This window comes from Typopeltis vanoorti, chromosome 7 (assembly GCF_054136105.1).
Source record: "Typopeltis vanoorti isolate ZY-2024b chromosome 7, IOZ_Tvanoo_1.0, whole genome shotgun sequence".
Taxonomy (NCBI): Eukaryota; Metazoa; Arthropoda; class Arachnida; order Uropygi; family Thelyphonidae; genus Typopeltis; species Typopeltis vanoorti.
Genome location: NC_143555.1, coordinates 49,628,516 through 49,645,700, shown reverse-complemented (window position 1 = coordinate 49,645,700; position 17,185 = coordinate 49,628,516). Strand labels below are relative to the sequence as shown.

Here is a 17,185-nt window from a genome sequence, read left to right as displayed (position 1 = left end):
ACTGATGGCTTTGGTTTAAGAAGTGATCAGTTCAGTATATGCTGATGACTTGAAATCTAAATATACACTGCTTGGAAAGAAGTCAACAGACACCATAATGTGAGGAACAAACACCCACGATGCTCATCTTAATAAGATGTAGGATCTCCTTTTGTTGCATTGACTACAGCAATCTTACAGGGCATACTTTCTACGCGTGTATGATAGTGATCAATGGGAATTGTGGTCTGTTCTTTCTGTAGGCATGTAATTAGGTCCTGGACTGTTGTGGAGTGGACATCCCTTGACCTCACCCACTGCTCCAGTTCATCCCACAGATGCTCACTAGGATTGAGATCGGGGTTGTGTGGAGGCAGTCATGTGTCATGATGTTATTGTCCACAAAACAAGCAGTTACAGCAGCTTTATGACACGCAGTGCAGTCTTGCTGAAACAGACAATGGTCATTTCTGCCAAAATGCTACAAAGTAGGAAGCATTACATTGTCTAGAAAATTCAGATACCTCTCGGAGTTCAATGTTCGTGACACCACTAACATAGGTACAAGGCCAAACTTTGGTAAAAGATGTTCACTGGCCATCCACCACACCCACGCCCGTCCATCTGCTCGGTACATGGTGTAGCATGATTTGTTATTCCATAAAACAGCTTTTCAAGCTTCCTGTTCTACTGTACATGCTCTTTGCACCACTGAAGATGACATTGCATGCTGATTCGGTAATTAGGGACTTGCATTTTGAAGTCCTGCCATGGGAAACCATGTTGTGGGCATCGGTTCTGAATGTTTTTGTGCAGATTCGTGTTCCAGTCGATGCCTAGAACTCCACATTTAATGTGTCAGCCAGCAAATGGTGGTTTTTACATATTATCCTTTGTAGCACTGTATGGTCACATTTGGTGAGTGTGGTGGGTTGTCCACTGCCGGTAGCATTTACACTTCCATCTCAGCATGGTATCACGGATTGTTGACCTGTGGTGGCCCAGTTTGTTGATAGTCTGCTGAACAGATAGGCCTCCAATGTGAAATCTTATTATAATGCCTTTTTCAAACTCTCTCAGTTCTCTTCTATTTTTGCAGCCATTTCACCTGGATACAGATGCACTGACTCAGGAGCATCATGTTCCCGTCAACTTATGCTGGCTACAAACATGACTCGTTACATGTCACAGCACCTTGCCCGTAGGGGTGTCCACTGACTTCTTTCCAAGCATCACATCTGAATGTGTGTGTGTGATTAAAATATATGCCTTCTGCATCGCATCAGTGGTCTGGCTGCCACTGATGAGACCTAAAATAAAGGTCAAAACCAGTCCGAGCAGTGACACTTCCCATAATATTTTTTGCATTGTGGGATATTAAGTCAATTGATATGAAGCCAATTGTCAAGTGTAATGTATAGGGAAGATGAGAAGTGGATGTTGAGTTGGAAGCTCTGGTCAGTTCTCCGCATTCCATACCATGGAAGTGTCCTTTGCTGTAGCAGAGACTTCCAAATTGGAAACGATCTGGTTTCAATTTTGGTCCTGGACATCTTCATTTGAAGTTGAGACTAGCTAGTTTCATAGAGAGATGACAGGGTATTTTCTCCTGCAACTTATTTTCCTCTTGCACAACATGCAAAGCAGCCCGAGATAACATGCATCTGATAGACAAAAAAACTGTGTTGTTGGTGGTAGTAGTGGTAGTGAATAATGTAATTTGTATGGTAGATTAGAGTGATCTTCCAGGATGATTTCTAGCATTCCATGGTGATGGTCGTGCTATTATATAGCACTTGTCAAAAGCACTTACATTATATAGCACTTGTCACTGAATATAAGATATTATAATCCAATGAGTAGTGAAAATCGGAAAAAAAAGAGTGAACTAAAGTTTTAACAAGTATTCTTTAGGGCTATATGTGTGTGTGTGTGTGTGTGTGTGTGTGTGTGTGTGTGTACACACACACATATAGATAGCCCATATTTGCAAACCTATTGTAGATTATTTGAAGATTAGGGTAGAAACACAAGCAAACAATGATGTACAATAGGTACATCATTGTTTGCTTGTGTTTGTATCCTAATATTGTAAATTTTTTTTTGTACCATGGGTGGCTAAGGATTTTAAGAGCCTGTGTAGCTCAGTGGATGTGGCGTTTGCACACCACAGCACTTAACCACATGAAGGAACACTTGCTTTTGAATCTAGTTGGTGACTAGAGGAAATTTTTCTAAGCCTTTTTTTTTTCAACTGGTTCCTGAGTTAGTCGATCTCTGGCAAGGACAAGCGGGTTTTTTCTCCTGGAACTCAGGTTTTTTGTCCTGTAAACTCGAAAATCGACTGTAGAACCCACATTATTTCAGACATTAAATATATTGTGTCAGGGACCACGAGATGGCGGCACTTGTTGAGCCGTTTCTCTTCACTGTGTGCCGCTCAATTAGTGATAGCCTTGGGCCAGCTATCTCTATTTGGGTACCAGTGGAGATTGAACTGCCCAATCAGAGTCCAAAAAGTTAGATAGGGCTAAAACAGCCTTGCCTACTCCCTATAGAGAATATAAAAGCATTATAGCAAAATAATGGTATGCGTTAACAGAGTTTCATGCCGGCGTCACCTTGTTAAACAAGACCTGTCGTTTTCATCATTTTAATTTTACTTATCACTTTTCTGGCCTGAGCTTTATATATTTCATTACTACTCTTGCTCTTATTCTCACGATATTCTTTCCACATCATCTTCTTGTGGATTTCTTGCTTAATAAGGTTGCGCATCCATTTCACTCTCAACCTATTTATTTTTCGAACACTAGGGATACCACATTCAGATACCGCCTCATTTAAGCACACTTTTTCACACTTTTTCCCATGCATTGCTGACATTTTTCCCATTTAGTAACTAATACTATGGGACCAAATTATGATCAACTTAGGAGTTTTCCCCTAAGTTGATCATAATTTTAGCTTTGTAGTTCAGCATGTAACATGTTTTAATCAGAGCATCAATACAATTAGATACTTCCCAAGAAAGCACAGGATGATCACTGTCACCAATTGGTTGTAAAATAGCCATAATATTAACAGAGACTCCTTCTGACGCTATGAGCAAATCCAACACTCTGTGACCTCGAGTTCCTTCTTTCACATGCTGCTTGAGAAAGTTGTCTTGCAACAATTTAATAAATTTCTCTTCTTCTTATCATTAGATTTCTCTTGTACCCATTCAGTGTTTGGAAAATTAAAGTTACCCATAATGATCACTCATTTGGTACCCATAAGACTTAATTGGCGATGCATTTTTTCATCCTTTGCAACTGAGCCACCAGGTTTGTAACAACACCCCATCATATGTTTCATGCTGTTAACTCCACTTCACACTAGATAGACTCAAACTCACTGGGACATTGTTACCATCATTGTTTGCTTGTGTTTCTACCTTAACTGGACCTAAATCATCAGATATCATTAGTAGCACTCCTCCTCCTCCTCTCCTATCTCTTCTGTCATTCCTAAAAATAGTATACCCATTACACTCGATCCCACTTACCATGTGTGATTCTGATAGCCAGGTTTCACTAATGCCAACAATCTTCGGCCACATCGTATTCAGTAAAACAATGAACTCAACCCCCTTTGTTTCTAATTATTATTACGTAACACCTCCAGGGAGTCCAAAGACTCATCGAGGGAGGACACCTACTCTACAACTCTCTGTCTCCACCACTCAATCCTCCAACTACAACGAATCGCAACTACCATTATCATCTACACCAACGCCATCTACCGCCTATCATCATAATGCTCCTGGCATTTGTGTATAGACATAATAAATTACCACCTAGCCTATTCTTATAATTAGATAGGCAATCTATTTGGCCTTGTTCTAGAATTTTCTCTTTGCCACATACATAACCATATTCGAAGACATTCATATCTTCATCTCGTTTGCATACCATAGCTGAACTTTCACATATATTTTTCCCATTCCTCCCTTGATGATCTAGTTTCCCTGACTCTTTGTATTAGGTCTTATACCAACAAGTAATTTCTCCAGGCTCCTGATGCCAAATAAATTCAAGTGCAGGCCATCTCTCTTATACAAGTCTTTTCTGCCATCAAACACACTCCACACATCTAAAAACTCACATCCATTTCTTCTACAGAGCTCGTGCACAAAATCATTTGCTATCATTGCCCTCCTTCTTAACTCAGTACTGTCATATCTGGGTAGCAATCCTACAATTTTTGCTCTCACATTTCTTTCTCACTTCTTTCAACACACCTTTCATATTTTATTCTTCTTATTCATGAATATTTTAAGTTATTACTTGCGTATAATAAATAAAAATTCAACTGAATAAATATATAAGGAATGAGAGAAATTAGTCAAAACACTAAACTAGCTGTATACAAGGCAGTGTTTAAACTAATTTTAACTTATGGATTTGAGAGCTCTGTTAGAAATAAAACACTTAATCAAAGACTGGAGACCATATATATATTAGTTTTGAGAAAGATTAGGGGAATCAACAGTGACAGTATCATATTAAAAATGAGGATATTAGGAAAGAACTTGACATTGTTAGCATTCATGAATAAATATTAGCAAAGCTAATCTCAGGCGATATGGTTACTTATACAGATGGGAGAGGAGAGGTTAGCAAAGCAGGTGTTTGATGCCAAGATCACAGGAAAAAGACCCTGATCTAGGCATATTGATACAATAAAAAGTGCTTTAGGAGACAGAAGCATAAAATCTGATAATATCTTGAGAGAGATTATAGAGATCTAATAGTCTTGAGAGATAACAGATTAATTTGTAGAATAATTGTCAATAAGAAGTTAGTACTGCACGAAAGTTACATCATCACCACCTGAAGGTACATTGGTATGATGATTGTAGATCTGATGGTGCAAGTTCAACAACTTACGGAGCTTGTCAGGTTGTATTGTTTAATTTAATAAAGGTCTAGAGATCATTCCCTTAATGAGAACAATAGTATCATCTAGAATGGTACTGCCATTTCCATTTTGAAAGACTGCACTATCGCAACAGTTCATGGCTCTTAAGGATTAAAGATAGATAATTGTGAAGAGATCTTCACATTGCCATTTAGGGAAAGTGGAGAACTGACTGAGCTTCTTACCTGATTTTCAGTTCTCACCTTCTTGTGCTGTGCTCATGGGTAGATAGCCACCTGAATACTGAAAAAAATTAGAATGGGATTTTGGGATTTTAGCCAGCCAAATTATATTCTTAATGGCTTAATGCAGAACAAAACGGTGGTACATAATGGAATTTCATGCCAGCTGGTACATCGTCCAATTAAATAAGGCCCTACTATTTTTATCAGGGAACCAGAGAGCAAACAGTGAAAAGTTAACTACTTGAACAAACTTCAGTTTAATCATCAGCAGAACTCAAAATATGCACCATCAATGTAAGAAATATCAACTACAAAGAAGTGCAACTGGCAGAAGAATTAGAGAAGGGCCAATAATATAACATATAATAACCAGTAATAATAACAATTCAACTATAATTTTATTGCATTTTTAATTTTATAATGGTAATCTGCATATTTTACTTTGGCCAACTGAAATGAAATAGAATATTTTTATATGTTGTGGTATTATACTTATTTATTTATTTATTTATTTTTTTTATTCAGATGAATCCATTGGGAGTATTGCAAGTGAATATGATAGCCCTGTTCTCAGTAATATTGATAATGAAGAATTTGTAGAACCTCTGACATACAGTCATACTGAGGTAATTTGTTTTCATAATTTTATTTCAGATTTCATAACTTTTTGCTGTTTAAATTATCAGGGTTATTTATTAATAATAATAAGGATAGTTCATATCTGTATTATTAGACTTCAATGCATTTGCAAGGCTCATCACGAGAAGATGTTCCCCAACATTATCTGCTGTACTGTGCATACACTGTCTACCAATAATTGTCCAGACACCCCTGTTATTTGAAGTTATGGAACATTCTAGGTTTGTTAATACATAAAAACTAATGTACAGATAATAGAAGCAGTATTTCATAATAGCAGTTGAATACAGGTGGTACGGCAAGGTGTCATGGTGAGCTGTCACATTGGTGGCATGTCCATATGTGCCATTGCTTCTCAACTGGAGCATCCAAAATCAACGGTTGGTGATGTGATCAAAAATGGAGATGTTCTGGCATCACGAGCGCAGGAAAACATCCAGGGCAGCTGCCAAAAAACAGACCACCCATGATGAGTTCCAGAGTGCCAGTAACACCATGGTGAGCACTAATACTGTACAAAAAGAACTCCATTTACTGAATTTCCATGAATAGCAGTTGCACACGAGCCAAACATCACAACAACGAACAAGGTGGCTCATCTGGCCTGGTGCAAAGAGTGTTTGAACTGGACAATTGATCAGCTGAAAATGTTACTCTGGAGCGATGAATCAAGGTTCACCTGTTTCCAGTCTAATGGCAGGATGTGAGTGTGGAGCAGCCTGGTTAACTCTTGTTACCACAGTGTGTTGTACCCGCAGTAAAGTTTGGTGGTGGAGGAGTAATGGTGTGGGGTGCATTCAGCTAGTTTGGAGTGGGACCACTGGTTGTTGTCCATGGTTCCATGAAGGCTGCTCAGTATCTTGATATTCTGGATAATCAGGTGCTGCCTGCACTGTGGAGTTTTTATGGAACGGACATGTTACTATCAATATGACAATGCCCCATGCTACAAAGCTTCAGCTGTTATGGAATGGTATGAAGAGATGGGTGTTAAACAACTGTCCTGACCTCAACCCCCCTTCGAACACCTGTGGAATGAATTGGAGTAGCGATTGAGATCCAGAGCAGCACATCCTTGATATGTCGCTTAACTCAGTGCTGCTTTGATGGAGGAATGAGACAAATTCCACCATGTCTGCCACACATTGGTGGAAAGCCTCCCCTCAAATGGTGCAGGAGGTGATCAAAGCCAAAGGTGGACATACATTCAAATGGTGGTGGTGGGAGAACTAGGGGACACCTATGGAAGCTGGCAAGAGTGTGGTTAGCAGGGGTATTAGAGCTGGGTTCTTTACTTTTAGAGTGGTAAATGAGCGGAATAAGCTGCCAGAGTCTGTTGTGGGTGCTATGACAGTGAGCGAGTTCAAGGCAAGGTATGATAGATACTGTGGGAATGTTGAATAGTTGTGTGGACATGATGTTTAGGGCCTCCCTCGATGAGTCTAAGGACTCCCTGGAGTAGCCCGAAATAATAATAATAATAATAATACCTGATATTAGGGCTTGCCTGCTGGTATCAGTTATTGGTAGATAGTGTATGTCCACCTTTGGCTTTGATCAAGATGCATATTCTTATTATCTGTTTAATAAAAACTTAAACAGATGCGAGAGAATGAAGGAGACAAAGGACCAATGACTAAATACAAGAATACAGAAATGACGCCTATACCAGGGATTGTGATAGATTACGAATATTGGTTTAGTCACAGTAGTGATAACTTGATATGTGGTGTGCTTCTGTTCTTTCCCCCTCATCCCCTTCAGTATTGAGCTACTTATTCTCAGTTTATGACTATGGAGAACCAACAACTAACTATGGAGAAATTACTGCATGAAACTGCATAATTCAGATTGCTAATACAAAGCGATACAAAGCAATGACTAAATACAAGAATACAGAAATGACACCTATACCAGGGATGGTGATAGATTACGAATATTGGTTTAGTCACAGTAGTGATAACTTGATATGTGGTGTGCTTCTGTTCTTTCCCCCTCATCCCCTTCAGTATTGAGCTACTTATTCTCAGTTTATGACTATGGAGAACCAACAACTAACTATGGAGAAATTACTGCATGAAACTGCATAATTCAGATTGCTAATACAAAGCGATACAAGTTTGAAACAAAGTAAAATAAAGAGCAAAAAATAATTATTTTAAGAGATTTCAGAATTTTAAAAACTAGAAACTTTCTATAAATTGTTTGTGCCCCCCAGTTAAGAATCACTGCCCTACATCAAATTGATTGGAAAGGTACTTGTTCTTTACATTCTACAAAAACCTGGTATGAATGGAAATTTAAAGAAATCTGTGAAATTTTCATTAACCACCCTCAATTTTTCAGCTTTTATTGGCCACCATCCATACTGGTTTGTTTTAATCTATAAGTATACTTATATGAGTAACTTTTTTTTTTCTTGTGTGTGTGTGTGTGTGTGTGTGTGTGTGAACATGTTGCTCTCTGATTTAATTTAATTTTTCTCATAGAAAGGCTTAAACGTTGCTTATACATGCTTACTAAATAACTTAAGGAAATTATAACGTACAATAGAATTTACATTAAATTAAACTTTAATATAATTTAAAGACCACTAAAGACCAACCCCCCCCCCCCTAGACCTACCTGATATATACTAGGTCCCTTGCAGCTGTAAGTTGTCCTACTTTGGTCAAACAAGCAGGACAGAGAATATCAGAATTTCAGAACACAAGGACTACATCCGGTTTCACCAGTACAGCCACTCTGGTCTTGCAGACCATGCTCTGAATACACACCAGAGAATACAGTGGAAGAAAGCCACAATAATACACCATAGCAAATTCAAATTTGAAAGACTATTCATGGAATCAGCCTCAGCCCTAAGAAACATGGCAAACCTCAACAAATTTGTTGCATGAGACTGCCCCAAATTTGGGAGGCTTACATCAGGAGACCTTCAGCCCAACGGCCAAGAATACCTACATAGCCTGCTAGGGGGCACCATCAGGACTTTTAGGAAAACCATTGCCTCCTCGCTTTGTTTCTCATGTACTGTGTTTAGTGCCTGCGTGTCTTTATTATAAGTTCCTTTGAAGATGGCAATGTGACGTTGCCTAAATATTGGAGATATATTAAAGTTTAATTTAATGTATATTGTATTGTACGTTGTAATTTCCTTAAGTTATTTAGTAAGCATTAATTTAATTTTGTAACCTAATGATAACTCTTGGGGGATGCCTGTAACCCCTAGAAAGTGCATCTCCCATATGGTGGATCAGGGACTGCTTCCAAGAAATGGGTGGTAGGAGAGAAATGAAATACCTCTTGCTGACCAACAGGTATGCAGCAAAGGAATGGCAAGCCGGCTGCATTAATTGCCTAAAATCTTTAAAGATGAATCAGCCAGCAGAAATAATGCTACCGCGTATGGGAGAGCCGATGCGTCCACACTCAAGTCCACATAGAGTAGGCGAGAAGACAGCTGTGTGGAACGTAAACTGCATATATAATATTTCAACCATCAACATCAGAATGTTGTACAAACCTGGAAAATTAAAACTGATAGAGAAAGAACTTGAACTCTTTAAATGGGAAATAGTGGGAGTTGCAGAGACCCACTGGACAGGTGAGAGAAAAATCTATAAAAATAAAAAAGCAAGCATATTTTACTCAGGAAGGAAAGATAATCATCACAGAGAAGGTGTAGCACTAATCATTAAAAAATAGCTCCTAAACTCAATAGTTGATGCAAGACCAATTTCCTCTAGAATCATCTCAGTAAGATTCAAAGGCAAAAGAAAAAGGAATATATATAAAAATAATAGAAGTTTATGCCCCAGACCAAGCACATGAAGAAGAGGAATATAGCCAATTTCTTGAACAACTGCAAGAAGAAATCAGAAATCTTGAACAAGTACAAGAGATATCCTGATTATTGTGGGAGATTTTAATACAAAGATTGGTCAGTACTCTGCAGATAAAGCAGAAGTAATGGGAAAATTTGGTCATGGAGAAATGAATGAGAGAGGAGAGGACTTGATTAATTTTTGCACAATAAATCAACTGTTAATCGCAAATACTTTATTGTATCATAGGCCACAACACAAATACACCTGGACATCACCAAACAACGAAATCAAAAACTGTATAGACTATATAATCGTTAATAAGAAATGGAAACATTTCTTCCAAAATGTCAAAACATTAAAAAAGACTGACATGGATACAGACCATGAACTGCTATCAGCCAAACTAAAAAGCAGTTTCAAAGGAAAGAGAATAAACCACCAAAAACAAAAGAAGATAGACATTTCAAAACTCAATGACAGCTTGACAAGATCTAACTATCAGAGACATTAAAAAAAAATGTAATAATTTCTTTATCTTTTTTTTTTTCCAAGACTCGAAAAAAGGTAAAGAAATTATTAAAGAAACAGCAACAAAACACCTGAGCTACCAGACAAGAGCAAACAAAGATTGGCTTACACCAGAGATTTTGGACTTATGGGAGAAAAAAAGAATATCCAAAACTAACCTCTCAAAAGAAGATAATGAAGAAAATAGAATATTATACAAAAATTTGAAAAAAGAAATAGACAAAAAATGCAGATGAGCAAAAATCACATATTTAGAAGAAAAAGCAGGAATATGTGAAGAAGCATACAAAAATCATGATTCCAAGACCATTTATGAAATAGTTAAAGAGATAACCAGACCATACTCACCCAACCCAGTTTCAATATTGCAAAAAGATGGAACTACAGCAAGTAGCCATGAAACAATAAAAGAAATGTGGACTAATCATTTTAAAGAAACATTTGCAGCTGAAGAAAACATAGATCAAGATGTCTTCAATCTAGAGGAAACTTCTGACACAAAAGACATACTAAATGAAGAAATACATAGAGCAGTTGAACAAATGAAAAATAATAAAGCACCAGGCATAGACAACATTCAAAAAGAACTTCTAGAAAAAGGGGAAGAAAGCATAATAAATTACTTAAGGGAACTGTTCAACAAAATACTAAAGAAAGGAAATTTACCAACAGAATGGAGACCAAGCCAGATCTTACCCATCCACAAAAAAGATGTCAGATCCTAACTCTAGACCTATCACCCTTCTAAGCCATTGTTGTAAAATATTCATTAGGATTCTTCAAAACAAAGTTAAACATTCTTATGAAGAACAGATGGAAGAAGAGCAAATGGGATTTAGAAATAGCAGAAGCACAATAGATTCAATTTTCATGTTAAACAGATTAGTAGATCTTATGAGAGACAAAAATAAAAAACTCTACTGCTGTTTTATCAACTTCAAACAAGCTTTTGACTCAATAAACAGAAGCAAATTATTAAAATTCTAGAAAACAGAGGGTTCGACAAATACCTATTAAATTGTATCAAGAATTACTATTCAGAAACACAAGAAATAGTGAATCACAAAAACATAGAAACAGATCAAATAGCAATTAAAAAAGGAGTTACGCAAGGCTGTCTGTTGTCACCATAGTTCAATCTGTACCTAAAAGAAGTAGTAGACAAAGGATTACAGATGTGTGAAGGCATAACTATAAATGGAAGAAATATAACACATTTAAAGTATGCTGATGACATAGTTATCACTACAGACAGCCAAGAAAAATTAGAAAATATCCTGACCAAGCTGCAAGTAACAAATATGATAAAAAAAAACGTGTTTTTTTTGGTTGTCATATTGTCAAATATGACAATATGACAACAAATAAAACAAAACTAATGGTGGTTTCACCAATACAGCCACTCTGGTCTTGCAGACCATGTGCTGGATACCCGCCATAGAATACACCGTAGTAAATTCAAATACAAAAGGTTTTTCATGGAATCAGCCTCAGCCCTAAGAAACAATCCAAACCTCAACAAATTTGGGTGCATGAGACTGCCCCAAATTTGGGAAACCTACATCAGAAGACCTTCAGCCCAATCGCCCAAGAATACCAACATTGCCCGCCAGGGGACACCATCAGGACTTTTAGGAGAAAGAATAGCTTCCTGCTTCATCCTCATTTGCTGTTTGTTGTGCTTGCATGCACTTGTCTTGTTTTTAAGCTCCCGTGAAAATGGCAACGTGACGTTGCCGAAATATTGTAAGTGTATTAAAATTTATTTTAATGTATATCCTAGTATACGTTGTAATTTTCTTAAGCTATTTAGTAAAAATTCCATGAAAAAAACTAATGGTAATAGTAAGAAAAAGGGAAGCAATCCAAATGAAAATAGAAAACAATACTATAGAACAGGTAAAGTAGTTCAATTACCCAGGATCAATGATCACTGAAGATCTAGACTATTTCGAAACCATCAAACACAGAATCAATAATGGATGGATAACAATGGGCAGACTAACAAAAAATATGGAACAATAAAAGATTAAGCAAAGAACTCAAATTAAAGATATATAAAACAATGATAATTCCCACTATACTCTATGGCTCAGAATGCTGGATCTTAAGGAAAAAAGAAATGGATAAACTCAATGTTTTTGAAATGAAATGCCTAAGAAAAATCAATAGAACAAACTGGACAGAAAGAAAAAGAAATGAAAAAGTCCAAGAAGAACTTAACTTTAAAGACACAATAATTATAGAACTAAAAAAGAGCCAACTAAGCTGGTTTGGAAATGTTTCTAGAATGAACCTAGAAAGACTACCAAACATACTGTTAAATGGTAGAATTGAAGGACAGCCTAAGCAGAGAAAGACCAAGAAAAAAATGGATTGACAACATTAGAGAAATCACCCACTTAAACTCTATAATAGAACTTCATAAAAAGACAGCAGACAGAAAGAAATGGCAAAAATTCGTCTTTGAAGAACTCAATCTGCCATGAGTGGAAGAGAGAAGAAGAAGAATAGATAATAATAATAACAGGACTCTAGCTTTGATGTAGTAAGTTAATGGTTGACCAGTAACTTTAGCATACCATGTAAATTGTAGTGCAGCTTTCTTCTTTGTATATAGGTGTATACTCCAGATGATGACCTTAATGTGAATGTCAAACCGTCAAGTGATTATTTTGGTTTATGTTAAACTGAAATTTTACTCTAACATGTTAGTTGTTTCCATAATTTTCATGATGTATTCTGATCACTGTGTAAGCATGAAGGAAAGGGTCATATCATTTCAAACAGAGGACCAAGTACTGAGCACTGTGGCACACTGCTGGTCACTTGCCTTCTCCTGGACTTAACTCCTCCATAAACCACTCTTTGATATTTGTTCATCAGCCACCCTCTAATCCAAAGTTCTGTGTGGTATTTTATGGCTAGTCTAGGAAACGCTACATTTTTTTTAGAGGTGGTAGTGAGTAGCCATTTCTCTTAACAACATTTATTATAACACATAAGCAAATTTACCTTCGCAAAATCATGTTGTCCCTTTATAAAGTATCATATTCCTATCCACCAAGTCCTGAATTCTGTCTTTTCCCAATTTTTCCAATACCTTAATCACCACTCCTGAGATTATGATTGGCCTATGCTACTTCTGTTTTTGAGCCTCCTTTATGCAGTGGGACTATTTGGCCTCTTTCTACTCCATTAGCACCTTCCCAGTACTGAGGCTTAAATTATAAACAGCTTGGTCAGAGAAGCTGATAATTCCCTTGAATATTTTTGTAATGGACTGGCCGATATGCCATCTAATCTGATGCCTGTGTTTGTATTGAGGTTCTGTACTATTTTAGCACCTTCATTTCTTCAACCTCTTTTATCTTATCAGTCTGTGTTAAGATATACCTTAACACTGACTAATAATGTCAGTGTTAATGATAACAATGACTAATCGTAGACCCCTGCAAAATGTTCACTCAGTAATTCAACTATTTGGTTTGGTACTGTTACCTCCCCACCATCAGCACTTTTTAAAGTCATCCTTATATAGTCCTTCCTCCTTTTACTTGCACATAGTGAAAGAACACTTTAGGCCTCGTCAGCAAATTTTCTCTCACAATTAGCTTTAGCATTCCTATGGTTGGTTTTTTGTGGGGCACAGGCTAAGGCTTTTTCTTCAACAGTCTCCATAAAGAAATTGGCCAAGGGTGGGGAGAGTGGTGAACCCATGGCATTGATGATGTGTTCGCTCTTTGGCCATATGGCTCTGATACACTCCTCTCCTTCTTAACACACTTAAACAACTGACACTCCCGAATCAAGTTCACCCTGGAAAAAGAGGAAAACAACAGCCTCCCTTTCCTAGACACACAAGTCACCCACCAGCCTGATGGAACTTGGTTTTCTCAGTTTATAGAAAACCCACCCATACAGGCAGATACATTCACCAACAATCCCCCCCCCCTCACAACAATATGGAGTAGTGAAAACACTATACAACAGGGCTAAACTAATCTGTTCTAACGACATGGCCCTAAACACTGAACTAAATCACATCCTCAACACTTTCTCAGCCAATGGCTACCCCCCCCCCAAAAAAAAAATATTGAAACCTACAAACCACAACCCCCCCCCCCCCCTCCACAACAAGGATTACTCTAAATCCATCACCTTTCCATACATCCGAGGCACCTTGGAATAAATGATCAAAATCTTAAAAAAACATGACTTGACTTCCTGTTACAGACCATACAGAAAATTGGCATCCCTTATCCGCTCCACTAAAGATCAACCACTTCCCCTAGACCTACCTGGTGTATACCAGGTCCCTTGCAGCTGTAAACTGTCTTACTTTGGCCACACAGGCAGGACAGCGAATATCAGAATTTCAGAACACAGGGACTACATCTGTTTTCACAAGTACAGCCATTCTGGTCTTGCAGACCATGCTCTGGATACACGCCACAGAATACGGTGGAAGAAAGCTACAGTAATACACCGTAGCAAATACAAATTCGAAAGACTATTTATGGAATCAGACTCAGCCCTAAGAAATTCTCCAAACCTCAACAAATTTGGTTGTATGAGACTGCCCCAAATTTGGGAGGCTTACATCAGCAGACCTTCAGCCCAATGGCCACAAACACTTACTTAGCCCACTAGGGGGCGCCATCAGGACTTTTAGGAGAACAATAGCTTCATCACTTCATTCTCAGTTATTGTGTTGTAGTACCTACATGCACGTGCCTTTTTTTGTAAGTTCCCTTTGAAGATGACAATATGATGTTGCCGAAATATCGGAAATATTTATTAAAGTGTAATTTAATTTATATTCGTATCTACGTTGTCAATTCCTTAAGTGATTTAGTAATTCATAACCAACGTATAAGCCTATCTACGAGAAGTAACGAGTTATGCTGCACAATGTTATTTCCTTAATAATTATTCTTATATACTTCTTTTGTTTTTCATTTTAGATTGGTATTACCTCTGGTTCTAGAGGTAAAGACATAAAGAAAATATCAGACAATGTTCCATATTCTGATTATTATGGACAGACACCAATGCAAGTTGAAGGAAAACCAATACTTAATCATACTAATCAAACTAATGGCTTTAATTCCTTAATTAGGAAGCTCAACTCACATGGTAAGAACAGATTTGTACAGTATTTTGCCTTTTCTATGAAAAACATTATTTCATTATTTTTTTATAGTTTGATCAAGATAAATGGTTTAATCTGCTTAAAAACTAAACATTTCATGGTATCCCTTTTGTATAAATATAGTACAGACAAGAATACAGATAAGCCACATAAACCTTTATGCTAAAGATAAGTAGATTTTACAGGAACTTAGACCATGAAGTAGCTCACAGTAACACATCTGAATTGTATTAGTGGACTATCTGATAAGGCTCTTGGTCTGTGGAAATCAGAATCCACTGAAATATTAACAGAAACAACATTTACTTAATATTTATAGACTGATTATAATTTCAAAATATGTTTTGTGTGTGTGCATATGTGAATAGCACTCCCTTTATCTGCGAGAAGCTTACTCCTCAGGGAACGGAGTCTGTATGACATTGTAATCATTCCACAGGGATGGTGCCAATTTCTGTTCATGAATGGCTCATTTAACCTCATCCCACAGATACTCATTTGGATTGGGATCCAGAAAGTGAAAAAGTTTTTGAAACTTTTTTTATCATTAGACTGATTATAATTTCAAAATGCATTTTATGTATAGGGATTTATGTGAGTGGTGGTGAGTAGAATGATTATAATTTCAAAATATATTTGTATGTGTGTGTGTGTGTGTGTGTGTGTTGAGTAGCAACCCCTTTAATTCTCAGAACTGTCGTTCATCAGTCCTGGACTCTTGCCTTGTAACATTGTGCATTATCACCTTGAAGTAGCCATTATACTGTGGATAAACTGATATTGAAAAGACACCAGGAATGTTCAGGTAGATTTTGAATTCAAACAATGTGTATCAAGAAAACTCTTTCCATACTATCTGCTTGTATCATTACCTCCTTACATGAAGAGTGTATTAATTTATGTTGCTGTTTACATATCTGGTCCTGGTATCAGCATGGAACCAGCATTTATATGATCAAGCAACCTTTTTACTCTTCAGGCATCCCATATTGATGTTTTTCTACATATTTCTTTACCCACGGCATCTATAGCTGCTTGTTTATAGATGACAGAACTAGAACTTAGTAAAGTTATCTGCTATTATATCCCATCAGTGATATGATCCTTCATTTCAGGTTCATTGCAGGTTATAAGTATACTCCTTTGCAGACCATTGTTGTAGTGTACTCCCATTCGAATGATTGTGGACTGTTACATCATGGTTTGCACACCTCTCTTTTGGCCTTGCAATTAATAAGCTGTCTCTAGCTTCTTGACTATGTTGGCTGAATGTTTCTGGTTGTCATACCATTATTGATGCACTGTAGACCAGGAGTGCACAACTTAAATGCTGCCATGATCCAAATCAAGTAATTGTTACATTTGTGCAAGTGCAACAGCATTTTTTTTAATTTGAATTTTTAGGGAAACATAAAATATATATCAAGTTAAATAGATATGTTGATTGCAAATAGCATTTTAATGTGTTACATTAAAATTTTTTTTTTTTGAATCAACAATTTTTCGGATATCCACCAATAAATTGGGAGTTGCTGTTATCAATATGTCTCTCAAATTTGCATCTGTGTGATTTGTACATAGTGGTGACTGGTTTAATTTCATGAGAGAGAATATTTGTACTAGTACATTCATAATTAATATTCATGTAATATTCATTATGACTTGAACATAAGATATGGTGATGACAATGGCAACAAGAATACCCATGTACTAATCATAAAATACTGGATTGTTTACATGCTGGCATCACTAGCGTGAGGTTGAGAAACTGACTAATCAAATTTTATTATTTGTTTAGCACACAGTTGATTTCTTTTAAGGTGCAGAGAATGCAAACAAACTCTCCTCCATAATAAAAATATTTATTTACATCAACGATAACAAACCAAACACAAAACAAATAT

At 36.9% G+C, this 17,185-nt stretch overlaps 1 protein-coding gene across 1 annotated transcript in view; it reads left to right on the top strand.

The window, feature by feature from the left end:
• Positions 1-17,185, top strand: part of LOC150104662 (uncharacterized) — a 144,059-nt gene that overhangs the window by 87,715 nt on the left and 39,159 nt on the right. The window contains exons 4-5 of the mRNA XM_090395604.1: positions 5,594-5,755; positions 15,094-15,265. Of these exons, the coding sequence (XP_090251730.1) occupies positions 5,594-5,755; positions 15,094-15,265 (334 nt within the window). The remainder of the gene's footprint in view (positions 1-5,593; positions 5,756-15,093; positions 15,266-17,185) is intronic.